This window comes from Schistocerca nitens, chromosome 8, assembly GCF_023898315.1.
Source record: "Schistocerca nitens isolate TAMUIC-IGC-003100 chromosome 8, iqSchNite1.1, whole genome shotgun sequence".
In the NCBI taxonomy this organism is placed as follows: domain Eukaryota; kingdom Metazoa; phylum Arthropoda; class Insecta; order Orthoptera; family Acrididae; genus Schistocerca; species Schistocerca nitens.
The window spans coordinates 548,352,044-548,379,787 of NC_064621.1; the positions used below are offsets into that span (position 1 = coordinate 548,352,044).

Genomic DNA, 27,744 nt, shown 5'->3' on the forward strand with positions numbered 1-27,744 from the left:
CCTATGTGGTGAGTTACAATGAAAGTTAAAAAGACCCCTTTCGATGTTTCTGAACCCCATTATATATTTCTCAATTTTTTGTATATGTAGAGTCAAGTATATTAGTAGTGGTAAGTACGAGGGTATACTGAAAAGTACTGCCTTTGAATTTTTTATGTGAAAACTTCTACTGCTTTTTAAACAAAACAGACGTTACTAACATTCTACATCTTTATCGTTCATATCTACATATTTATTTCTCAACGTAGCCACCCTGGTGATGAACACATTCTTCCCAAGTAGAGCAGTTTCTCGATACCGTCACTGTCAAATGGTTGACTTGTTGACAGAGCCACAACCTCGCCTTTTCTTGCACCACTTCATCACTATCGAGGTCAAGTCCTCGGAGATATTCTTTGAGGTTTGGAAACAGATGAAAATCAGTTGCGGCCCAAGACGGGACTGTATGGAGAATGATTGATGACAGTGAACCTGAGGTGTCAGAATGTTGTATATGATGCAGCACTTCTGGTGGCCTGGCATTGTAATGCTGAAGGAGAGGATTTTCCATGTGTGGATGAACTTTTCAAATTCAAAACTCAACTGCAGCATGCTTTTTCTCATGCACCAATGCACTTACAGTATACATGGTGTGGACAAGAGGAATGAGAATGAAACTTCCTGGCAGATTAAAACTGTGTACAGGACCGAGACTCAAACTTGGGACCTTTGACTTTCGCGGGCTGCAAGAGCAGCTTCTGTGAGGTTTGGAAGGTAGGAGATTAGGTATCAGTGCACACTCTACTGCTGAGTGAAAATTTCATTGTGAGTGAGAATGGTTTACAGCTACATGAATTTTGTGCCAAATACCAACTGTGCATCGCTGACATGTACTTTGAAGGCAAGATGATGCACCTTCACTCCAAACATTGCTATCAACTAGATCTTATCTTAACTAAGGGAAAATCCCTTCACCATTTTTTCCACAAGTGCTCATTCCATAGTGCTGATTGTGACACTGATCAAATACTAGTAGTGACAAAAGTTCTTTGTGTTTAAAAATATTCACTCTGTTATGGCACATAGCAAAACCAAGATGAATGTCTGCAAAATTAAGAGCCTTGCAACAGTATAAATATTCAGTGATAGAGTTAGGAAAGAAGATAAGATAATTGTATTGCCATTAGGCCTTTACAGCAATAGACAATTTTTTATGTATATATCACAATCATTATATTAGCAAATAGAAATGTTTGGCCATGTCAGTTGTTAACTTACAATTCCATGTTGCAGTCAAAAAATTCTTTTAATTTATGGGGTTGTCAAGAAGCCATTTATTTAATGTTTTCCTAAATTCACAACCTGGAAGGTCTTGTACCATATGAGGAAGCTTATTAAATAGTTTTTGGCCTACTAGCTCATAGCTATTGACTGACTCTGATAATCTATGGTATGACATGTATGTGGATTTATTATTTCTAGTGTTGTGATAGGTTAACACTTGGTATATATACAGATTTATAACGGTCATTATTTTACATTCAGAGAACAAGGGCTTACAATGTGCTTTATGATGAGAACATGTAATGAGTCTGATTACTTTCCTCTGCAATAGTAATATGTTTTGAACATGGCTTAAGTTTCCCCAGGGAATAAGTCCATAGTAGACATAGTACTTTGAAAAAGTGCAAAATAAAGTGTCTTAACATATGCATTTCTTCTGTTACACATGTCATAAAACATCTTAGTAAGTAAATTACTCTGGATAATGTAACACTAATGTATTTTATTTGTTGCTTCCAGGACAATTTGTCATCTCAGTATACCCCCAAGAACTTTATATAACAGGGATCATTAAAAGGACTTTTGTCCTTTAGGCTAGGCTAAATACCATTTTTTGTGTTTTGTTCTCGTTCAGGACAAACCCATTTGACCTGAACTAATATGATGCTTGGGCAAGTGTATTGTCAGCAGAATCTTTTAACATATTTAGATCGTTGTTGTAGTTTAGGATGATAGTCTCATCTGCAAAAAGCACTTTATGCAACTTATAGAGGAGGGTAGGCCATTGATTATTACCAAAAACAAAAATGGTCCCAACACAGATCCCTGCGGAACTTCCACCTTAGTTTGTTTCTCAGTAGACTTTTCTGTGCTAATATACACAACTTGCATACGGTTTTGGAGACATGATTTTAGTAGTTTTAGGCTGTTATCCCTGATGCCATAAAAATGGAGTTCCTGTAGTAGTGTATCATATCCTACACAGTCAAATGCTTTCCTCAGGTCACAGAAAGTGGCATGAGCAACTCTTTTCTCCTCAAACACTTTAAGAACATATTTAATTTTGGAGTCTATTGCGTCTACTGTTGACGATTTTTTTCTAAATCCGTATTGTGCTACATTAAATATTCCAAGTTTTTCAATATGAGCAGACAACTGATGGTACATGATGTATTCTACTATTTTGGCTATGACTGGAACTATTAATATTGGTCTGAAACTTGCAGGGTTGTCTTTGTCACTCTTTTTATACACAGGAACCACTCTAGATAATTTCAGCTCCTCTAGAAAGTATCCCTCTGATAAACATTTGTTTATGAAGTGGATTAACAGTCGTATGAATGACTTTCTTCATAAATTGCAAGTCATGTCATAAATATCAGCACTATCTGATAACTTAAAGTTCCTTATGGTTTTTAATACACTACTAGGCATAACCTCCAGTCTTCCTTTTTGTATTCAATACCAAACTGATTCATCAGACCAGGAATGTCTGAGCAGTACACTAAATCACCTTGTTGTAGAAAAACCTTGGAAAATTGCTGCTCTCTCTTTCTATACGTGTATATGCTGGTTCCAACTGCCAATAAGTTCTTTTCTTTTAATGTAGAGCCAAGCAATTCAGCTTTTTCTTTCGTTAAGCCCAGATCCCTAACCAAATTTCATGCTCGGTCTGAGTAAACAATTTGGTTCTAGACTTTCTGTATTATAATGGGATTCATCATCATCTGGTTCATGCAAATCAGATTGTACATCAGACAACACTTCTGTTGGAATAGAATTTAAATCATCTGATGGTTCAGGAACCAGCAAATCTACACCGTTACCTACTGGTTGGATGGCGGATAGAAGGTTAGGGTACCTTATTACCTTCTTGTTTTTCGAATTATGACCAGTAATATCGACACTGCAAAAGTAGCAATCATCGGAATGATTTCTTGGCTCCCTCCATATCATAGGAACAGCAAATCTAAAGGCTTTTTTCTCCTTTTTGGACCATTTTCTCAGCTCTTCAACACACACATAACATACCTTATGCGGCACGCAAGATTTATCATCATCACCAAATTTAGATCCAAAGTATGATAGATAAATCTTTTTCACAAAGTCTGTAATGTTTCTTTGGTGTTTTTTAGTCACAAATTCACCTCAAATATAACAAAAACTGTCAGCAGAGTTTTTACAACAACCACCATTAGACATTGTAATGAGCACACGTACAGGAAATGGGAAAGTGAGGTTGGGTTGATGGTAAACAAAAACCATCTATTGCCACAAAAACAGAATCGACCTTTTTTTGGCAGCAAATGTTTTTCAGCAGTGCTACCAACATCATCTACATTCATTACATTTCCTTTCTAAATTATTTTAACTATATAAACAGTTAAATTCTTTAAAAAATCGCTTAATTTAATAAATTTAACTGTAAAATGTGAAGAAATGGTGGGAGATACAGTTTTTTAAGTATCATATTTGGGTTGCCCACCTAAAAAAACACAAGAATAAGGTATTTTCGGCAAAAAAGTTTTTCCATCGTTGGCCTGTGTTATTGAGCGATCTCATTGTTATCAATGTTTTCCAAAATATTTGAAATAGCTGCATGCAACCAGATAGTTAACTACAATAATCTGCGTAATATTATCCAGAACAATCAGCGTGGTTTCCAAAGAGGTTACTGCACTGTGCAAACCATTAATGAACTTATTACAAAAATTAGTAGTAGTCTACATAAAAATATGAATGTATCAGGCATCTTTTATGAACTAAGTAAAGCCTTTGACACAGTAGATCACAAACCACTACTTCGCAAGCTACAAGCATGTGGTTTTAGTGAAAATTCGCTGAGATGGACATCATCTTACCTATAAAACAGGGAACAAAGAACATTAATAGAAAAAACTGGTAAGAGAGTCTTCTCAAGTTGGGGAAAGGCAGAACAAAGTGTGCCACAAGGATCTATCCTTGCACAAATATTGTTCTTGTATTATATAAATGACCTGCTGACTAACATAAATTCAGACACTATTCTTTATGCAGATGACTCTACAGCAATAGACTGTTAAAAGAAAAATGAAAATTTAATTAGTCATCTTCAGCAGTCTCTGGCTGAAATTAAGGACTGGGTGAGAAATAATGGTCTGAAATTAAATCTAAAAAAGACACAAATTATTCGCTTTACCACAAAACAAGCTGCCACCACAAACAGTGCCACAATTCTAGGTGTAATGCTGAACAAGAATTTATCATGGACAGACCACATAGATGACATGTTGTTGTTGTTGTTGTTGTGGTCTTCAGTCCTGAGACTGGTTTGAAGCAGCTCCCCATGCTACTCTACCCTGTGCAAGCTTCTTCATCTCCCAGTACCTACTGCAACCTACATCCTTCTGAATCTGCTTGGTGTATTCATCTCTTGGTCTCCCTCTACGATTTTTACCCTCCACGCTGCCCTCCAATACTAAATTGGTGGTCCCTTGATGCCTCAGAATATTCCCTACCAACCGATCCTTTCTTCGAGTCAAGTTGTGCCACAAATTTCTCTTCTCTCTAATTCTATTCAATACCTCCTCATTAGTTATGTGATCTACCCATCTAATCTTCAGCATTCTTCTGTAGCACCACATTTCAAAAGCTTCTATTCTCTTCTTGTCTAAACTATTTATCGTCCATGTTTCACTTCCATGCATGGCTACACTCCATACAAATACTTTCAGAAACGACTTCCTAACACTTAAATCAATACTCGATGTTAACAAATTTCTCTTCTTCAGAAACGCTTTCCTTGCCATTACCAGTCTACATTTTATATCCTCTCTACTTCAACCATCATCAGTTATTTTGCTCCCCAAATAGCAAAACCCCTTTACTACTTTAAGTGCCTCATTTCCTAATCTAATACCTTCAACATCACCCGACTTAATTCGACTACAATCCATTATCCTCGTTTTGCTTTTGTTGATGTTCATCTTATATCCTCCCTTCAAGACAACATCCATTCCATTAAACTGCTCTTCCAAGTCCTTTGCTGTCTCTGACAGAATTACAATGTCATCGGCGAACCTCAAAGTTTTTATTTCTTCTCCATGGATTTTAATACCTACATCGAATTTTTCTTTTGTTTCCTTTAATGCTTGCTCAATATACAGATTGAATAACATCGGGGAGAGGCTACAACCCTGTCTCACTCCCTTCCCAACCACTGCTTCCCTTTCATGCCCCTCAACTCTTATAACTGCCATTTGGTTTCTATACAAATTGTAAATAGCCTTTCGCTCCCTGTATTTTACCCCTGCCACCTTCAGAATTTGAAAGAGAGTATTCCAGTCAACATTGTCAAAAGCTTTCTCTAAGTCTACAAATACTAGAAACGTAGGTTTGCCTTTCCTTAATCTAGCTTCTAAGATAAACTGTAGGGTCAGTATTGCCTCACGTGTTCCAATATTTCTACGGAATCCAAACTGATCTTCCCCAAGGTCGGCTTCTACTAGTTTTTCCATTCGTCTGTAAAGAATTCGCGTTAGTATTTTGCAGCCGTGACTTATTAAACTGATAGTTCGGTAATTTTCACATCTGTTAAAATCTGCTTTCTTTGGGATTGGGATTATTATATTCTTCTTGAAGTCTGAGGGTATTTCGCCTGTCTCATAATCTTGCTCACCAGATGGTAGAGTTTTGTCAGGACTGGCTCTCTCAAGGCCGTCAGTAGCTCTAATGGAATGTTGTCTACTCCCAAGGCCTTGTTTCAACTCAGGTCTTTCAGTGCTCTGTCAAACTCTTCATGCAGTATCATATCTCCCATTTCATTTTCATCTACATCCTCTTCCATTTCCATAATATTGTCCTCAAGTACATCGCCCTTGTATAGACTCTCTATATTCTCCATCCACCTTTCTGCTTTCCCTTCTTTGCTTAGAATTGGGTTTCCAGCCGAACTCTTGATATTGATACAAGTGGTTCTCTTTTCTCCAAATGTCTCTTTAATTTTCCTGTAGGCAGTATCTATCTTACCCTTATTGAGATAAGCCTCTATGTCCTTACATTTATCCTCCAGCCATCCCTGCTTAGCCATTTTGCACTTCCTGTCGATCTCATTTTTGAGACGTTTGTATTCCTTTTTGCCTGCTTAATTTACTGCATATTTATATTTTCTCCTTTTATCAATTAAATTCAACATTTTTTCTGTTACCCAAGGATTTCTACTAGCCCTCGTCTTTTTACCTATTTGATCGTCTGCTGCCTCCACGACTTCATCCCTCAAAGCTACCCATTCTTCTTCTACTGTATTTCTTTCCCCAATTCCTTCCATTTGTTCCCTTACGCTCTCCCTGAAACTCTGTACAACCTCTGGTTTAGTCAGTTTATCCAGGTCCCATCTCCTTAAATTCCCACCTTTTTGCAGTTTATTCAGTTTTAATCTACAGTTCATAACCAATAGATTGTGGTCAGAGTCCACATATGCCCCTGGAAATGTCTTACAATTTAAAACCTAGTTTCTAAATCTCTGTCTTACCATTATATAATCTACCTGAAACCTTATAGTATCTCCAGGGTTGTTCCATGTATACAACCTTCTTTCATGATTCTTGAACCAAGTGTTAGCTATGATTAAGTTATGCTCTGCACAAAATTCTACCAGATGGCTTCCTCTTTCATTTCTTACCCCCAATCCATATTCACCTACTACGTTTCCTTCTCTCCCTTTTCCGACTACCGAATTCCAGTCACCCATGACTATTAAATTTTCGTCTTCCTTCTCTATCTGAATAATTTATTTTATTTCATCATACATTTCTTCAATTTCTTCATCATCTGCAGAGCTAGTTGGCATATAAACTTGTACTACTGTAGTAGATGTGGGCTTCATGTCTATCTTGGCCACAATAATGCGTTCACTATGCTGTTTGTAGTAGCTTACCCGCATTCCTATTTTTTTATTCATTATTAAACCTACTCCTGCATTACCCCTATTTGACTTTGTATTTATAACCCTGTATTCACCTGACCAAAAGTCTTATTCCTCCTGCCACCGAACTTCACTAATTCCCACTATATCTAACTTTAACCTATCCATTTCCCTTTTTAAATTTTCTAACCTACCTGCCCGATTTAGGGATCTGACATTCCACGCTCCGATCCGTAGAACACCAGTTTTCTTTCTCCTGATAACGTCGTCCTCTTGAGTAGTGCCCGCCCGGTTATCCGAATGGGGGACTATTTCACCTCCGGAATATTTTACCCAAGAGGACGCCATCATCATTAACCATACAGTAAAGCTGCATGCCCTCGGGAGAAATTACGGCTGTAGTTTCCCCTTGCTTTCAACCGTTCGCAGTACCAGCACAGCAAGGCCGTTTTGGTTAGTGTTACAAGTCCAGATCAGTCAATCATCCAGATTGTTGCCCCTGCAACTACTGAAAAGGCTGCTGCCCCTCTTCAGGAACCATGCGTTCGTCTGGCCTTTCAACAGATACCCCTCCATTGTGGTTGCACCTACGGTATGGCTATCTGTATCGCTGAGGCTCGCAAGCCTCCCCACCAACGGCAAGGTCCATGGTTCATGGGGGGAAGATGACACGTGTCACCATCTAAATAGTCTAATATTTGCAATGAATGTTATAAGCAGTATAATAGAAACACCAGTCATAAAAGTTGTACATCATGCATATTTTGTATCTGTGATTAGATATGGTATAATTTTTTGGGGATCTGAGAAAACAAACTTACAGATAGTCTTTAGGCTACAGAAAAACTCTTTAGAGCCATGGCAGATGCAGAAAAAAGACAATCGTGCAGACCCCTGTTCAAGGCCCTTGATCTTATGACAGTTCCTGGCCTCTATAGCTATGCGGCAATTACGTTTTCTAAACAAAACCCATAACGTTTTGAGGATAACCTGTTTAAGCATGATTATTAAACAAGAAACAAATATCAATATAAGTTACCAATTCGTAGGCTAAAACTGCTGCAGAAGACACCTTACTATATGGGTATGAGGCTGTAAAATAAGGTTTATGAAAAATTTAAAAATTATGAACCAGAAGAAGTTGGACATCATTTTAAAAAATACCTAGGAAGTAAATATTATTACAGTGTAGAAGAATTTATGACTGACTGTCACAAATAACTGTGCCTGATGTTTTATTCTGTCATGCAAAAAAGTACTTTAAGTAAATGTTTATTCCTAATTTTACTTTATTTTCAACATGATTATTTTAAATCATTTTGTGGTACTTAAAATTACAAACTACCTGTAATTATTCTGTATACTTACAATTAGAAGTAGCTTTAAACTGACAAGTCACCTATGTCCCAATCAGCTGATTGTATATGACATGTTATGTGCGAATAAAGTTTCTATTCTATTCTACCATCGATCTCCTTACGTGAGGCAGTCTTCTTAGAAGTGGGCCCAATAGCCCTTTTGATACCCGAATACACTGCACCAATGTCTCCAACACCTAAATACTCCTGCATACTTCTGCAAAGTTTCTCCCAATATGTATCAATGCAGTTGCAAACTGTGCACTTAACAACTGCTTTTGCTTTGTTTAGATCATTGTGGGTAGTGTTGCAGTGGTTTCAGTTCTAGTTTATAGTTGCCTGACACTTAGAAACAAGGAGGGGTTTCAACACATCAATATTCTCAAGGACCCAATCCCAATGCAGGGATTTTGTACCAAATGTAGTTTATTGATTCATCCAAAACTAGTTTAAAGACTGCTTTATTACACGATGGTAACATGTATGCATCTATACCTGTTGGATATTCTGTACATTTGAAGGAAAGCTATCAAAACCTAGAAATAGTGCTAAGTAAAATGGGCTATTCTGCTCATGGTTGGATGATGTGTGGTGATCTAAAAAGAACATGCATGCTCCTTGATCAGCAAGATGGCTTTGCCAAATTTCCATGTTTCTTGTGTGAATGGGACAGTAGGGCTAGGGATCAACACTGGTGCAGAAAGAACTGGCGTGTAATTGGGTCTTTAAAACCTGGCGAAAAAACATTCTACGCAAAAACCTTGTAGAACCAAAACACATACTCCTACCACCTCCACTTATAAAGTTAGGCCTAATGAAACAGTTTGTAAAGGCTTTGCCTAAAGATGGACCTTGTTTTAAGTATCTCTGCCAAAAGTTTCCACACCTTTCAGTAGCTAAACTAAAAGAAGGCGTCTTCTTTGGACCTGACATTAGGAAATTGATGTCTGATGTTAACTTTGAAACCACAATGACCTTAAATGAGAAAGAAGCATGGGTATCATTCAGGCAAGTCATTACAAAGTTCTTAGTACATGAAAATGACTCAGAATATGTTTCTGTTATAGCTACAATATTGTTGTTGTTGTTGTTGTTGTTGTTGTGGTCTTCAGTCCTGAGACTGGTTTGATGCAACTCTCCATGCTACTCTATCCTGTGCAAGCTTCTTCATCTCCCAGTACCTACTGCATCCTACATCCTTCTGAATCTGTTCAGTGTATTCATCTCTTGGTCTTCCTCTATGATTTTTACCCTCCACGCTGCCCTCCAATACTAAATTGGTGGTCCCTTGATGCCTCAGAATATTCCCTACCAACCGATCCTTTCTTCGAGTCAAGTTGTGCCACAAATTTCTCTTCTCTCTAATTCTATTCAATACCTCCTCATTAGTTATGTGATCTACCCATCTAATCTTCAGCATTCTTCTATAGCACCACATTTCAAAAGCTTCTATTCTCTTCTTGTCTAAACTATTTATCGTCCATGTTTCATTCCATACATGGCTACACTCCATACAAATACTTCCAGAAACGACTTCCTGACACTTAAATCTATACTTGATGTTAACAAATTTATCTTCTTCAGAAACGCTTTCCTTGCCATTACCAGTCTACATTTTATATCCTCTCTACTTCGACCATCATCAGTTATTTTTCTCCCCAAATAGCAAAACTCCTTTACTACTTTAAGTGTCTCATTTCCTAATCTAATTCCCTCAGCATCACCCAACTTAATTCGACTACATTCCATTTTCCTAGTTTTGCTTTTGTTGATGTTCATCTTAGATCCTCCTTTCAAGACACTGTCCATTTCGTTCAACTGCTCTTCCAAGTACTTTGCTGTCTCTGACAGAATTACAATGTCATCGGCGAACCTCAAAGTTTTTATTTCTTCTCCATGGATTTTAATACCTACACCGAATTTTTCTTTTGTTTCCTTCACTGCTTGCTCAATTTACAGATTGAATAACATCGGGGAGAGGCTACAACCCTGTCTCACTCCCTTCCCAACCACTGCTTCCCTTTCATGTCCCTCAACTCTTATAACTGCCATCTGGTTTCTGTACAAATTGTAAATAGCCTTTCGTTCCCTGTATTTTACCCCTGCCACCTTCAGAATTTGAAAGAGAGTATTCCAGTCAACATTGTCAAAAGCTTTCTCTAAGTCTACAAATACTAGAAACGTAGGTTTGCCTTTCCTTAATCTAGCTTCTAAGATAAACTGTAGGGTCAGTATTGCCTCACGTGTTCCAATATTTCTACGGAATCCAAACTGATCTTCCCCAAGGTCGGCTTCTACTAGTTTTTCCATTCGTCTGTAAAGAATTCGCGTTAGTATTTTGCAGCCGTGACTTATTAAACTGATAGTTCGGTAATTTTCACATCTGTTAAAATCTGCTTTCTTTGGGATTGGGATTATTATATTCTTCTTGAAGTCTGAGGGTATTTCGCCTGTCTCATAATCTTGCTCACCAGATGGTAGAGTTTTGTCAGGACTGGCTCTCTCAAGGCCGTCAGTAGCTCTAATGGAATGTTGTCTACTCCCAAGGCCTTGTTTCAACTCAGGTCTTTCAGTGCTCTGTCAAACTCTTCATGCAGTATCATATCTCCCATTTCATTTTCATCTACATCCTCTTCCATTTCCATAATATTGTCCTCAAGTACATCGCCCTTGTATAGACTCTCTATATTCTCCATCCACCTTTCTGCTTTCCCTTCTTTGCTTAGAATTGGGTTTCCAGCCGAACTCTTGATATTGATACAAGTGGTTCTCTTTTCTCCAAATGTCTCTTTAATTTTCCTGTAGGCAGTATCTATCTTACCCTTATTGAGATAAGCCTCTATGTCCTTACATTTATCCTCCAGCCATCCCTGCTTAGCCATTTTGCACTTCCTGTCGATCTCATTTTTGAGACGTTTGTATTCCTTTTTGCCTGCTTAATTTACTGCATATTTATATTTTCTCCTTTTATCAATTAAATTCAACATTTTTTCTGTTACCCAAGGATTTCTACTAGCCCTCGTCTTTTTACCTATTTGATCGTCTGCTGCCTCCACGACTTCATCCCTCAAAGCTACCCATTCTTCTTCTACTGTATTTCTTTCCCCAATTCCTTCCATTTGTTCCCTTACGCTCTCCCTGAAACTCTGTACAACCTCTGGTTTAGTCAGTTTATCCAGGTCCCATCTCCTTAAATTCCCACCTTTTTGCAGTTTATTCAGTTTTAATCTACAGTTCATAACCAATAGATTGTGGTCAGAGTCCACATATGCCCCTGGAAATGTCTTACAATTTAAAACCTAGTTTCTAAATCTCTGTCTTACCATTATATAATCTACCTGAAACCTTATAGTATCTCCAGGGTTGTTCCATGTATACAACCTTCTTTCATGATTCTTGAACCAAGTGTTAGCTATGATTAAGTTATGCTCTGCACAAAATTCTACCAGATGGCTTCCTCTTTCATTTCTTACCCCCAATCCATATTCACCTACTACGTTTCCTTCTCTCCCTTTTCCGACTACCGAATTCCAGTCACCCATGACTATTAAATTTTCGTCTTCCTTCTCTATCTGAATAATTTATTTTATTTCATCATACATTTCTTCAATTTCTTCATCATCTGCAGAGCTAGTTGGCATATAAACTTGTACTACTGTAGTAGATGTGGGCTTCATGTCTATCTTGGCCACAATAATGCGTTCACTATGCTGTTTGTAGTAGCTTACCCGCATTCCTATTTTTTTATTCATTATTAAACCTACTCCTGCATTACCCCTATTTGACTTTGTATTTATAACCCTGTATTCACCTGACCAAAAGTCTTATTCCTCCTGCCACCGAACTTCACTAATTCCCACTATATCTAACTTTAACCTATCCATTTCCCTTTTTAAATTTTCTAACCTACCTGCCCGATTTAGGGATCTGACATTCCACGCTCCGATCCGTAGAACACCAGTTTTCTTTCTCCTGATAACGTCGTCCTCTTGAGTAGTGCCCGCCCGGTTATCCGAATGGGGGACTATTTCACCTCCGGAATATTTTACCCAAGAGGACGCCATCATCATTAACCATACAGTAAAGCTGCATGCCCTCGGGAGAAATTACGGCTGTAGTTTCCCCTTGCTTTCAACCGTTCGCAGTACCAGCACAGCAAGGCCGTTTTGGTTAGTGTTACAAGTCCAGATCAGTCAATCATCCAGATTGTTGCCCCTGCAACTACTGAAAAGGCTGCTGCCCCTCTTCAGGAACCATGCGTTCGTCTGGCCTTTCAACAGATACCCCTCCATTGTGGTTGCACCTACGGTATGGCTATCTGTATCGCTGAGGCTCGCAAGCCTCCCCACCAACGGCAAGGTCCATGGTTCATGGGGGGAAGATGACACGTGTCACCATCTAAATAGTCTAATATTTGCAATGAATGTTATAAGCAGTATAATAGAAACACCAGTCATAAAAGTTGTACATCATGCATATTTTGTATCTGTGATTAGATATGGTATAATTTTTTGGGGATCTGAGAAAACAAACTTACAGATAGTCTTTAGGCTACAGAAAAACTCTTTAGAGCCATGGCAGATGCAGAAAAAAGACAATCGTGCAGACCCCTGTTCAAGGCCCTTGATCTTATGACAGTTCCTGGCCTCTATAGCTATGCGGCAATTACGTTTTCTAAACAAAACCCATAACGTTTTGAGGATAACCTGTTTAAGCATGATTATTAAACAAGAAACAAATATCAATATAAGTTACCAATTCGTAGGCTAAAACTGCTGCAGAAGACACCTTACTATATGGGTATGAGGCTGTAAAATAAGGTTTATGAAAAATTTAAAAATTATGAACCAGAAGAAGTTGGACATCATTTTAAAAAATACCTAGGAAGTAAATATTATTACAGTGTAGAAGAATTTATGACTGACTGTCACAAATAACTGTGCCTGATGTTTTATTCTGTCATGCAAAAAAGTACTTTAAGTAAATGTTTATTCCTAATTTTACTTTATTTTCAACATGATTATTTTAAATCATTTTGTGGTACTTAAAATTACAAACTACCTGTAATTATTCTGTATACTTACAATTAGAAGTAGCTTTAAACTGACAAGTCACCTATGTCCCAATCAGCTGATTGTATATGACATGTTATGTGCGAATAAAGTTTCTATTCTATTCTACCATCGATCTCCTTACGTGAGGCAGTCTTCTTAGAAGTGGGCCCAATAGCCCTTTTGATACCCGAATACACTGCACCAATGTCTCCAACACCTAAATACTCCTGCATACTTCTGCAAAGTTTCTCCCAATATGTATCAATGCAGTTGCAAACTGTGCACTTAACAACTGCTTTTGCTTTGTTTAGATCATTGTGGGTAGTGTTGCAGTGGTTTCAGTTCTAGTTTATAGTTGCCTGACACTTAGAAACAAGGAGGGGTTTCAACACATCAATATTCTCAAGGACCCAATCCCAATGCAGGGATTTTGTACCAAATGTAGTTTATTGATTCATCCAAAACTAGTTTAAAGACTGCTTTATTACACGATGGTAACATGTATGCATCTATACCTGTTGGATATTCTGTACATTTGAAGGAAAGCTATCAAAACCTAGAAATAGTGCTAAGTAAAATGGGCTATTCTGCTCATGGTTGGATGATGTGTGGTGATCTAAAAAGAACATGCATGCTCCTTGATCAGCAAGATGGCTTTGCCAAATTTCCATGTTTCTTGTGTGAATGGGACAGTAGGGCTAGGGATCAACACTGGTGCAGAAAGAACTGGCGTGTAATTGGGTCTTTAAAACCTGGCGAAAAAACATTCTACGCAAAAACCTTGTAGAACCAAAACACATACTCCTACCACCTCCACTTATAAAGTTAGGCCTAATGAAACAGTTTGTAAAGGCTTTGCCTAAAGATGGACCTTGTTTTAAGTATCTCTGCCAAAAGTTTCCACACCTTTCAGTAGCTAAACTAAAAGAAGGCGTCTTCTTTGGACCTGACATTAGGAAATTGATGTCTGATGTTAACTTTGAAACCACAATGACCTTAAATGAGAAAGAAGCATGGGTATCATTCAGGCAAGTCATTACAAAGTTCTTAGTACATGAAAATGACTCAGAATATGTTTCTGTTATAGCTACAATATTGTTGTTGTTGTTGTTGTTGTTGTTGTGGTCTTCAGTCCTGAGACTGGTTTGATGCAACTCTCCATGCTACTCTATCCTGTGCAAGCTTCTTCATCTCCCAGTACCTACTGCATCCTACATCCTTCTGAATCTGTTCAGTGTATTCATCTCTTGGTCTTCCTCTATGATTTTTACCCTCCACGCTGCCCTCCAATACTAAATTGGTGGTCCCTTGATGCCTCAGAATATTCCCTACCAACCGATCCTTTCTTCGAGTCAAGTTGTGCCACAAATTTCTCTTCTCTCTAATTCTATTCAATACCTCCTCATTAGTTATGTGATCTACCCATCTAATCTTCAGCATTCTTCTATAGCACCACATTTCAAAAGCTTCTATTCTCTTCTTGTCTAAACTATTTATCGTCCATGTTTCATTCCATACATGGCTACACTCCATACAAATACTTCCAGAAACGACTTCCTGACACTTAAATCTATACTTGATGTTAACAAATTTATCTTCTTCAGAAACGCTTTCCTTGCCATTACCAGTCTACATTTTATATCCTCTCTACTTCGACCATCATCAGTTATTTTTCTCCCCAAATAGCAAAACTCCTTTACTACTTTAAGTGTCTCATTTCCTAATCTAATTCCCTCAGCATCACCCAACTTAATTCGACTACATTCCATTTTCCTAGTTTTGCTTTTGTTGATGTTCATCTTAGATCCTCCTTTCAAGACACTGTCCATTTCGTTCAACTGCTCTTCCAAGTACTTTGCTGTCTCTGACAGAATTACAATGTCATCGGCGAACCTCAAAGTTTTTATTTCTTCTCCATGGATTTTAATACCTACACCGAATTTTTCTTTTGTTTCCTTCACTGCTTGCTCAATTTACAGATTGAATAACATCGGGGAGAGGCTACAACCCTGTCTCACTCCCTTCCCAACCACTGCTTCCCTTTCATGTCCCTCAACTCTTATAACTGCCATCTGGTTTCTGTACAAATTGTAAATAGCCTTTCGTTCCCTGTATTTTACCCCTGCCACCTTCAGAATTTGAAAGAGAGTATTCCAGTCAACATTGTCAAAAGCTTTCTCTAAGTCTACAAATGCTAGAAACATGGGTTTGCCTTTTGTTAATCTATCTTCTAAGATAATTGGTAGGGTTTATTACAATATTAAGAAGTTTCAAACTTTAGGATGTTTAATGAGCCTGAAAGTTCACTTTTTGAACAGTCACTTTGATTACTTCCTGGACAATATGGAACATGTTAGTGAGCAGTGAGGAGACCTTTTTCACCAGGACATTAATGTGATGGAAAAACACTACCAAGGCCACTGGAACACCAACATGATGGTGGACTATGGTTGGTCACTTCACCGAGAAGTTCAGCAAGCAACTCATTTTAGAAAAAGTTACACAAGAAGCTTCAAAGAAAAAAGAGAAAAAAATACAAACCACGCGTTTCATTAATTTCCCCATTTACTGTATAGGATAGGATTTTTATGCTATATAATAAAAAGCATATTGCTCAAAAACTATGGGTGATACAAAAAACTAAGGGTAGATTTGGCTGGAGCTCATAAAAATCTATAAAAATCAGCTATCAAAGTAAAAAAGTTTTTTTTAAAAAAATTTTCGTTTTCCTGTGTAATTACTCACTTCATCGTGTCTGTCTTTTTTGTAAATGGGTCGTATTTCAGCATACTTCAGTCTATCAGGAAAACATCCTTCCTCCAAAGATTGATGCATTATAAGGGACAGAGGATGTGGAATACTATGGGTGACTGCCTTTATAGTCATCACAGATTGTAGTCAGTAAATGCAACAAAGGGTGGAACACTATTCCAACCTCTACACACACTCATCCGGTCAACACCAACTCAAAAGAAATGGAAAAATTTCTCAGCTGTCAACTTGCCATGAGCTGGATGCTGTGCCTGAGGAGGATCTTCAGAAAGCTGAAGTGTGGCTTAAATGCAGGAAACACCGTGGTAAAGACAGTATCCACAGACAACTTATTAAACTGATTAAACTCCTCTCAGTTCTCTACTGCCTTTGTTTGAAGTGTTGGCCTGAGGATACTGTACTGCAGAAGATGTGTGTTTCCAACATTGTCACTCTATACGAAGGTAAAAGCAGTCATGGTGGTTGCAACTGCTACTGTAGAATTTCAGTTCTTACAAGGGAACCTCCCCATCGCACCCCCCTCAGATTTAGTTATAAGTTGGCACAGTGGATAGGCCTTGAAAAACTGAACACAGATCAATCGAGAAAACAGGAAGAAGTTGTGTGGAATTTTAAAAAAATAAGCAAAATATACAAACTGAGTAGTCCATGCACAAAATAGGCAACATCGAGGATAGTGTCAGGGCAGGAGCCCTGTGGTCCCGTGGTTAGCGTGAGCAGCTGCGGAACGATAGGTCCTTGGTTCAAGTCTTCCCTCAAGTGAAAAGTTTAATTTTTTATTTTCAGTTGATGTGACAAACTCTTATGTTTTCATCACTCTTTTCGGAGTGATTATCACATCCACAAGAAAACCTAAATCGGGCAAGGTAGAAGAATCTTTTTACCCATTCGCCAAGTGTACAAGTTAGGTGGGTCGACAACATATTCCTGTCATGTGACGGACATGCCATCAGCAGTGTCATATTGAATATATCAGACGTGTTTTCCTGTGGATGAATCAGTTGACCTATGACCTTGCGATCAAATGTTTTCGGTTCCCATTGGAGAGGCAAGTCCTTTCGTCTACTAATCGCACAGTTTTGCAGTGCGGTCGCAAAACACAGACACTAAACTTATTACAGTGAACAAAGAGGTCAATGAACGAATGGACAGATCATAACTATGCGAAAATAAAGAAAGTAAAGTTTTCACTCTAGGGAAGACTTGAACCAAGGACCTCTCATTCCGCAGCTGCTCACGCTAACCACGGGACCACGGCGCTCCTGGGCTCACACTCTCCTTGATGTTGCCTATCTTGCGCATGGACTACTCAGTTTGTATATTTTGCTTATTTTTTCATAATTCCACACAACTTCTTCCTGTTTTCTCGATTGATCCGTGTTCAGTTTTTCAAGGCCTATCCACTGTGCCAACTTATAACTAAATCTGAGGGGGGTGCGATGGGGAGGTTTCCTTGTTAGTACCACTGGAAAAGTGTTTGCCCATGCGGTGCTGTGTAGACTGGAGAAGCTTGCCGTGCATGTATATTGTGACGTGGGTTTTGAGCTCAGTGATCTACTACCAAATGATCTTCACACACTGACAAATTCAGGAAAAATGCCATGAGAAGAAGACCCCATTGTTGATTGCTTTAATTGACCTAAATAAGGTGTTTGACACATTAAGCATGGATGGACTCTATACTTTATTAGTGAAGATAAGGTTCCCTCAAAAACTTTTGAAGATGATCAGGGCTCTTCATGATGATATGAAGGGTGCTGTGATATTTGGAGGAAGCACAGCAGGTCATTTTCTTGCAAAAAAAAAAAAAAGGAGTTTGTCAAGGCTGTGTACTGGTCCCTACCTTGTTTGATATTCATCTTTTGGGTTTACAGCTCTTGTCTTTCTTCTGTGTTTGGAGTTAAATTATGGAATATAAGTTCCACCTTGTTACATCCTAAAATTATGTTCACTTTTATAGTAGTCCAATAAACAAAACCCACTGATGATGGCACAGCGATGCTGAAACATGTTTGGGTAACATGAAAAATCAGTGTTGGAAAAAAAAGGCAGAACCTATATCCCTTGTATGCCATATTCTTCTCGTTAATTCTCAAAGTTGCTTTTGGTGAAACATAACTTTGCATCCATCTGCATACCAGGCCTGACAGGAAACTTTACAAAATCTTGTTACTCATATCCAAGCACTACCAGCATTACTGTGAGAACTTATTTGTAAGTAACCTTTATTTGCTGACAATGCAGCATCATAATACATACTCAAGATGACCTTCAAAGTCTTATGATTCTGTTTGCTGCTACATGCAAGCTCTTCTCCATGTCTGTGATTGTAAAAAACACTTTAATTATAGTGAAAGGATACACAGATATGCCTGACGTAAGATTAGATGGCTCCTTGTTGAATGTAATCTACAAATTCTGTAACATCAGTTTGCTGATGTCAGAAAATCTTTCTCTACACAACGAATTTAATGCAAGAATTGGCAAAGTGGTGAATGGTTTTGGGGAGTTCTGCAGTAGAATGGAGATCAACAAACGCTTTATGGTGACCGCAGAAATGATTGTCTATCAAACACTCACTCTTGTATGGTGTTCAGACCTGGACATCAAATGCCAAACAAGAACATAAGCTCAGCACATTTCATCTGCAGTGCTTATGAAACATTCTTGGCATAATGTGGAGGGTCTGTGTGACAAATGAAATGGTCCTGAATGCTGAAAATCTACCAAGTGTCCCTGCCACTCTCAAGGTACATTGCTTGCTGTGGGACAGTTAATCTTATGGACCACTCCCGTCTTCCCTACCACAGTTTAGTTAGTGAGATAGCACATGCCAAGAGACCCCCTGGAAGACCTGCTTTGCACTTTGCTGTGAGCGTGATAGGAATGCATTTAATATTGACTGTGACAAATGGGAGGAGTTTTCTGAAAACTGTAGCAGATGGAGGAAATTCGTCAAGGATGGTAGCAAGTTCCATGGTTATGCCTCGCTCAACCATTTATCTACAAAATGAGTATGTAGACAAGCATCTCTGATGAACCCTTCTTTTCTTTTGGTGTGGGATACACTCGACCCAACTGTGGGTACCTGGTGATACATTGCACTGGACCTCTGAGTCACCAAAGAAAGTGCCTGTGTGATGCTACATAAATCTTTCATTAGGATATATATGTCATTGATGTGCTCATAAATCTTCCATTAGGATATATATGTCATTGATGTGCTTTTCAGGCCAAAGACTGGTTTGATGCAGCTCTCCATGCTAGTATATCTCATTTATATCTTTTCATACCTACAGCACACTGCATGTACTTGAACCTGCTTACTGTAGCAATGCTCTACTATTTTTACCCCCCACACTTCCCTCCATTACCAAACTTATGATTCCATTATGACTCAGCATGTTTCCTTTCAACTGACCCCTCTTTTTACTGAAGTTGTTTTGTAAATTTGTTTTTCGTCAGTTTGATTCAGGACCTCTTAATTAGTTACTCAGTCTCCTCATTTACTCTCCAGCCATATTCTGTGATACTTCATTTCAAAAGCTTCTATTCCCTTTTTGTCTGAACTGTTGTTCATGTTTCAGTTTCATACAAGGCCGAACTCCAGACAAATAACTTCACAAATGGCTTCCTAACACTTATTTTATTTTCCAGAAAAGATTTTCTTGCTATTTGCTAGTCTACATTTTCTATCCCCTTTAGTTCTGCCATCACTGTTTGCTGCCAAGATGGAAACACTGGCCTACTACTTGTAGTGTCCCATACCCTCAGTGTGATTGGATTTAATCAGACTAAATTCCATTACCACTGTTGATGTTTATCTTTGAAAGACATTATCAGTTCCATGTTCATCTGATCTTCCAAGTCCTTTACTGTCTTTGAAAGCATTATAATATTATCAGCAAACTTAGCTTTAATGACAATACTGAAGACTGTAATGCTGTTATGTCCAAATAAAGATTACTGTTACTGCTATGGCAACTACTACAATTACTAATAGTTCACCCCTCATGATCTCATTGTTAACAATATGGTTGTCTCTAAATTTCCTTTCTGTCTTTATTCTTTGATTGTGGAATTGGCATCATGAAGCTACATAACTTGACAGTGTTATTGCATAGTAATGCTTACTGACGTCTAAAAATGTCTGACTCAGTTGTGATTCATTTTTAGATATTTATAGCCTTTGATATGAAATATCCTGTGGGCTATATTATGTTGCAACTAGTTGACTGTGCGATTACTGCCATTTAAAGATGTGCTTTTGCATTGTTGCACTTCTACTTCAGTCCTGGCATATTGTTGCGGTTTATGGAAGCAGTTCAGTTTAAGTCTAGATTGTACATGTAATTATTACTGTACTGCATCTCTTTAGGTGGATATTTTTTGATCCTCCTTTAATCTGCATACAATATACAGACATCAACACAAACGGCTCTGGAACAAACAGGCCTCCTAAGAAGAGGGAAACTTTATGTTATAAACTACTCCACTGTATCAAACTATAAAGAATATACAATTATTTAAAGTAGTTCTCAAGACTACCTGTTATATTAATTGTCCTATAGTATAAGCGAATACCTTATATCACATATGAAAAAAGTCTACCTAAATTTACTATCTACTAACATTTTCTTTTATATTTAAATGCATATGTGATCACATTTGTCTACTGAAATATTCCTATTTTATTAAATATATCATGCTGTAATGTTATCATCGCATAACATATCTTCCAGTTAATACATACTGTGCTCGTTCTCATGGCATAATCTTTGTTATATTTATATTAACATGTCCAACATCATACTGTGCATATTGTTCAACAAATAATTAAAAGAATCAATAAGAATGAGAGGTATCTCTCATAAAGTTCATCTGTTTCAGGTGACAGGTGAACCAAAGCTAAAAGGTAAGCTACGATTCCGTGCACTTGTGAGGAAAGTGTTTGCCAACCTCTATTGGCTGACTGAAACTGAAGAAGAGGAAATAGATGAAACTGACCAACAGAAAATATTGGCTCTGAAGCGGAAAAGGGGCAAAAAGGGCACACTTTCCCTGCAGGTAAACTTAATCTCAATTTGTTTCTCAAAGAATACGCTTAATCTGCTCATTAGTGATGTGATTATTTGTGTTTCAGGACAAAGCATCATTTATGAAACCAGCAGAATATCGCTCTGAGAAGGAAAGAGAAATCCTTAGTAGCATTGTTTGTGGACTTCAGTGCTTCAAACGTTATCCTGAGGTGTATGTTCATAACTTCACATTATAAAATTTGTGTATTTGTGTGTGTGTGTGTGTGTGTGTGTGTGTGTGTGGTGTTGTTGTTGTTATACTGAATAATGAATTTGTTTTAAAGCTTAGCATGTTATGATCATTTTATATGTACTTGCTTATGGCTAAGTACTTCCTGATTCCTAATAATCTCTGTGGAGATGTGATACTACTCAGGTACACACACACACACACACACACACACACACACACACACACACACATGCACATGCACGCTCACACACACAAAAGCTTGCTGTCACTTGTACTTCAACCATTGCTTATTAATGTGTAGGAGCCGATATCTTCAGAATATAAATTGCTGTGTCTGTTACCTGAGAGAGAGGGGGGTGGGGGGGGGTGCCATCTGCTATTTGAGTGTGTTGCCTTTTCTTCATTTTAATTGGTTTCTACTCATTCCCTGCAACATAACTATCTGTTTGTCCTTGTTTGGTTTTTTCATTTCAGGACATACTTTTTTACCTGCATGTCAGTTTGTGATGAAGCAAGCGGGGTTATTTTTACTTCACCTCTTGTTTTGCCATCTGACTCCTTAAAAATAATTTTTTCACTTGCAACTAATTACCATTAACATACCCGAGTATAATCTGCATTTCCATAAAAGAGAAAGATTGGCCCTCAGTTTTAAAGACTATAACAGCAGATCTAATTTTATGTTTAGTTTTATGAATGTGATTGATTTTCTAATTTATTTTGACTATTACTAGTTAGTATATTTACTGTTCATTGTAGTGATGGATGATATAATGAGTACAGTAGCACAAGTAATTGGTGAAAGGAAGATGAAAGCTGTGGTGTTTGCAGATGATCTGATGATTTGGGGGAATAAGGAGGAAGTACAAGAGCAGTTGGATGTATGGGAATGAACAGTACAGGAATATGGGATGAAATTTAGTATAAGTAAGAGTGAGGTAATTATCACAGCAAGAAAGAAGGAGATGGGAACAATGGGAATAACAATTGGTGGGGAACGATTGAGGAGAGTGGATAGTTTCAAGTACCTAGGAAGCCTGATACAGTAAAACGGAAATAAACGAGCGGGGGAGAAAAGCAGAAGCATTTCGGAAGTGTGTCAGAAGCCTGATATGGAGCAAGGATGTACCCCAAATCAGTAAAAAGGTTATATACCAGTCATATTATGTCCTAATCCTGAGATATGCATTAGAAACCTGGGTTATGAAAGGAAGAGAGAAAAGCAAAGTACAAGCTAGTGAGATGAAATTCTTGAGAAACAATATTGGAGTGACAAAGATAGACAGGTTAAGAAATGAGAGAATCAGAGAGTTAATGAAGGTGGAACCATTAGAGGAGGAGATAGAGAAATCAAGGCTAAGATGGTATGGACATGTGAAGAGAATGGAGGAGAAGAGGATACCCAGGAGGATACACGAGGTGAAACTGGAAGGAAAGAGACCAAGAGGAAGACTGAGAGACAGATGGCTGAAAAGAGTGGAGGACTGTGTCCAGAAGAAAGGAGAAGACTGGACCAAGGTGAAGACGGAGGAATGGTGGCAAGTCAGAAGATGATGTAGAGGCCTGTGTTCCATACAGACCTGGCCAGAGGCTGGAAACTGTCCAAGATGATGATGATGATCTTTGTTATAAGGTGAAATCAGTAATTGTTTCATAACTTAAACTCTATTGTTGACTTGTAAACAAATATAAATTCTGTACTAATTGTAAATATTTGGAGGAAAAACTAATAGTATTCATAAAGGATTTATTTGGCTCTATTCGAAAACGTGTTAGCAAAGCCAGCCCTTAATTAATTCTAAAGTAATTAACAGTTTTGTCAACAGTATTGTTTGTGTAACTATGTATGTTAATCTCATGATTTAAACAAATAATTCATGTTAACCCTTGTGGTAGAAGAAACTGTTAAAAAGAACCTATTTTTCAATGTATTCAGTTAATGTAATGAGAAGTTTTAATTGTAATTTCTGTAAATTTAACTTTGAACAATGAGTAGTTTCAAAATGGTTCAAATGGCTCTGAGCACTATGCGACTTAACTTCTGCAGTCATGAGTCGCCTAGAACTTAGAACTAATTAAACCTAACTAACCTAAGGACATCACACACATCCATGCCCGAGGCAGGATTCGAACCTGTGACCGTAGCGGCCGCGCGGTTCCAGACTGTAGCGCCTTTAACCGCTTGGCCACCACGGCCGGCCTGAGTAGTTTCAGTATCTATTATTGTGAGTATATATAAGGGCCAGATTTTTGGTCTCATGACAGTCAGTCCGTGGCCGAGTTTCAGACAAGAAACGTGTGTTGGTTAGAGCAACAACAATGCATCAACTTAACTGTGAAATAAGTGAAACCATTTAGGCTGTGTGTTAAAACAATGACAGAGTCTGTTTCCATATGTACCTTTTTATTCTTCAAGAAATGTGAACCATGCGATTAGGCTTTTAGTGCTCGTAGATGTTCAACAGTAAACTATTGTAGCTGTATGTGGATATTCGCCTGCAACCTATTAATGAGGCTTATCGAAAGTTAAACAATAGTGCACTGCCCATATAACTGAGTATATTGGAGGGTTGTGAACGGTGAAAGTAAACAACTGTGAAACGCAGATGTGCACCTGTTGGCTACATCGTATGAAGTAGTCTGTGTTTGACTCCCCCCCCCCCCTCCCCCCATTTTTAAGCTAGTATAGCAATGCAGTACGTCGACACCGAGGACAACAAACGAAGAAATAAAGCGGGTGAACTGTCACATGTTCATGTATGCTTTATCACTGTACTTTCCTTTCTTATTTTTGTTGTATGTATAAAGAGCCATACTTATTCCAGAAGTGAATCTTTCGTGGACTGTTTAGATATAAACCAATAATTGTTTATTCATTTCTTTCAAATTGTTCAATGCCAGGATTCACAGATAGTCTCTTCTTACACACCTTTGTAAAAGTACTGATTTTTTTCTCTCATAAAATGATTCACAGACCTGATTTTGCCATTTAGCTCTTGGGCACCATGCCTAAGAGATATTAGATGATTTGTTACATACATTTTGTGTGTTACTTTCAGTGTACATCCCAGAGAACACTTCATGCTCATTTTAAATTCTTCCAAAGGCTTCTCAGTGTCGTTTTAGCTACCAATATCTATTAAAAGTATATGGTTCACTGATTAGTTTGTAGTTTATTTGTTCACGTTTTATAATCAACTACAGCTGACATGGACACACGAAAAGTAGCATGTACAAGCTACTTTGAATCCATTGTTATGTATGGTATTGTTTTTGGGGTAATTCGACAAACATAGTGCAGATACTACAAATACAGAAAAAAAATCTTTCTAAATATGTGCACTGCAGATCACAAAGATGTCAACCATTATTCAGAAAACTTAAAATATTAACTCTGCCATCCTTATACATATATGAGATCATTATATTTTTGTACACCACGCATGAATTATTTTAAGGAAACCATTTTGTCCATCCACATGATACCAGAAACAATGAAAATGTTATGCTCCCCACCCACTGCCCCAGACTGTATACCAAAGGACCTCAATACATGGGAATGAAAATTTGTAATATATTAAAAGGCAACAAGTTGATGCAGATGAATTTAGGCTCACTTAAAAGAAAGCTATGTGAGGTACTGACACTGAAGTGTTATTTCTCAGTGGGTGAATTCATGCAGGGCAGACCGGAAATTTGAGCTGGATACAATGTGTTACATATTCCAAGAAATATCGTTATAGTGTTATTATTTATTGTAGTGCTATTATTTGTTAATGTAAAAATCATTGTAACTGTATTATAAATTTTTGACATGTCTCCTGTACACAAACCAAATGGATTGCAAATGTACGTCATGAAATGAATAAAACACAATTCACTACATAATTGTGGATGGATGCGGTGGGTTTTATAATGCCTTGCACAGAGAAGTGATTACCCATCATGTCCTGGCAGTAATTTGCCAAAGTTTCTTCCTTGACTGTCACGTATGATAGGAATTTTGTCTTGCTCATTATTCACTGCCAATGCACTGTACTTTTGTTTTTTACCAATCTGTGAATAATTTAGTTCATAATCATCACAAAATTATTCAGCTCTGGAAGTTTATCGTATATTACAACTTGTTTGTTAGTTTCTTTACTCGGAACTATTGTAGGCCTAACAGTTCTCATATTTTCTCACTTGAATTTTCCATTACAGCTTATTAAAAGTGACTTGCTAGTGTTTGTGAGATCATAATTTTTTGTGACTCACATTTTGTTGCTTTAAACTTATTTATATCCTTGTATAGTTCATTCATAATAAAATTCAGACTGAATATACATTCAGTTAGTTTCAGAGTTTCATCCTTATAATTGATACAAACTTTTTTTACCACCAATATATTTACCCTGTCTACCATCTTACCAAGTAACATGTAGATGGAAGACTCAGACTATCAGCTGGTACTTTCTGTCAAATATTCACTGTGGTTTGTCAAGGTGGTAGTAGAGCCTTTGTCAGTAGAGAGGATGATTAAGTCACGATCTATTGTGAGGTTGTGGTTGTGGTTGTATGCTCTTTCCGTTGTGGATATATTAATGTTATTGGGAAAGGAGCTAGGAAAGGAGAACGAGGCCAAGTTGGAGGTAAGGAGTTTCTAGAAGGTAATCAGGTGTGGTTAGAAGGGTGTTTAGGTGGTAGTGGGGGAGCATCGTGGTTGGACAGAGATATGGGCTTGAGATGTAAAGTTCATTGTTGGATTTTAGTTGGCTTTGATTCCAGGGTTTCCTGGCAAAAAAAGTGTATCGACTGTAGGGATTGGGTGAAGGTGAGTATGTCTTTGATGAATCCAGTGTAATTGGATTCAGGTGTGGGGCTGAAGATAAGGCCTTTGGATATGACTGAAGCTTCTGTACTGTTGACTTTCTTGATAGACTGTCAAGTAACAGTGTTTGGGGTTTGTTTGGTTTATGACTTTTGTGGGATCTTGGGAGGGATTTTTGAGATATGTGTCTGATGGAGAAGGTGAGCAAGGCTGGTCTGGGTGCTATGAGGGACTGACAGAAGGTTTCATTGCTGGTAGGAACAGGTTAGGTATTGTTGGACAGTGGTACACATGTGGGAGCAGGATATTAGTAAATTGGAAAACTTTTGGAGGTAATCTTCCTGCCTCAAACTCTGCTAGCTCCTCTCCTGCTCCCCTATCTTGACCTCTCTCGCTGTCACCACTGCTTCACTCATTCTGCATTCACTCTCTGCAATCTCCCTTTTCCTCTGTTCCATTTCCCCCACCCACCTATCCAATGCATAAGCCATTGTGCACCAAACACAGCTGCCTGCACCAGAATGAGCTATCTCATTAACTTACTACCTCTCCCAACCATCATCAGCCACCCTTCTTCCTATCCGTCCCCCTCCCACCACCTCCTTACTCTTCCTTACTCACTTCACCTAACCCACCCTCTCACCCTAATCGAGCAGCATTTCTGGCACAATGCGATCTTGTTTATATGCCTTAGGACTATTCAACATACCAACTATATGGTGAGCTGTTACCTTCACTCTTTTGTATTTCCCCAGTTTATTCTTGAAATAATTTGTTTGTCTCATTTCTCATAATTTGTAATGGCGATAGTTAAGTTTTTATTTCCTGCATTAACTGATGTTGTTCTCATCCCTTCTTCCAGTGCTAAATCTTTATTTATTTTATCAATTAATATACATTTTGCTTTACCAATACTTAAGTTTAGACCCCCTTTTTTATATTCTTGCATCAGTTTTCTCATCGTATACTCTAGAGCTAAACCAGTTTATCATCTTCATATTTTACTGAGTACACAGAATATCACTTATTGGGATCCCCATATTTTTATAGTTTTTCTTCCATTTCTGTAGAGTTTCTTCTGTATGTTTCTACAATATGGGTGGAAGTCAGTATCACTGACATAATTTTTTTGTAGCTTGGAATGCAGATTGTACCCACAAAATTGCAATGTGATTAACTTACAGTTAGGATACAGTTAGTTATAGACAATCATTCATAATTGTTATAACAAAGAAAATAATCAAGTTTTGACAGTAGAATGTAATTGGTTAGATAAAGAATTTACTCACCAAGCGGCAGCAGGAGAACACACAT

General features: G+C 37.9%; 1 protein-coding gene across 1 annotated transcript in view; it reads left to right on the forward strand.

Annotated features, from left to right (window-relative positions):
* The window catches only part of LOC126199668 (cAMP-dependent protein kinase type I-alpha regulatory subunit-like), a 226,049-nt gene that overhangs the window by 58,370 nt on the left and 139,935 nt on the right, over nt 1-27,744 (forward strand). Inside the window, exons 2-3 of the mRNA XM_049936596.1 lie at nt 21,240-21,416; nt 21,493-21,597. Coding sequence (XP_049792553.1) covers nt 21,240-21,416; nt 21,493-21,597 — 282 coding nt within the window. The remainder of the gene's footprint in view (nt 1-21,239; nt 21,417-21,492; nt 21,598-27,744) is intronic.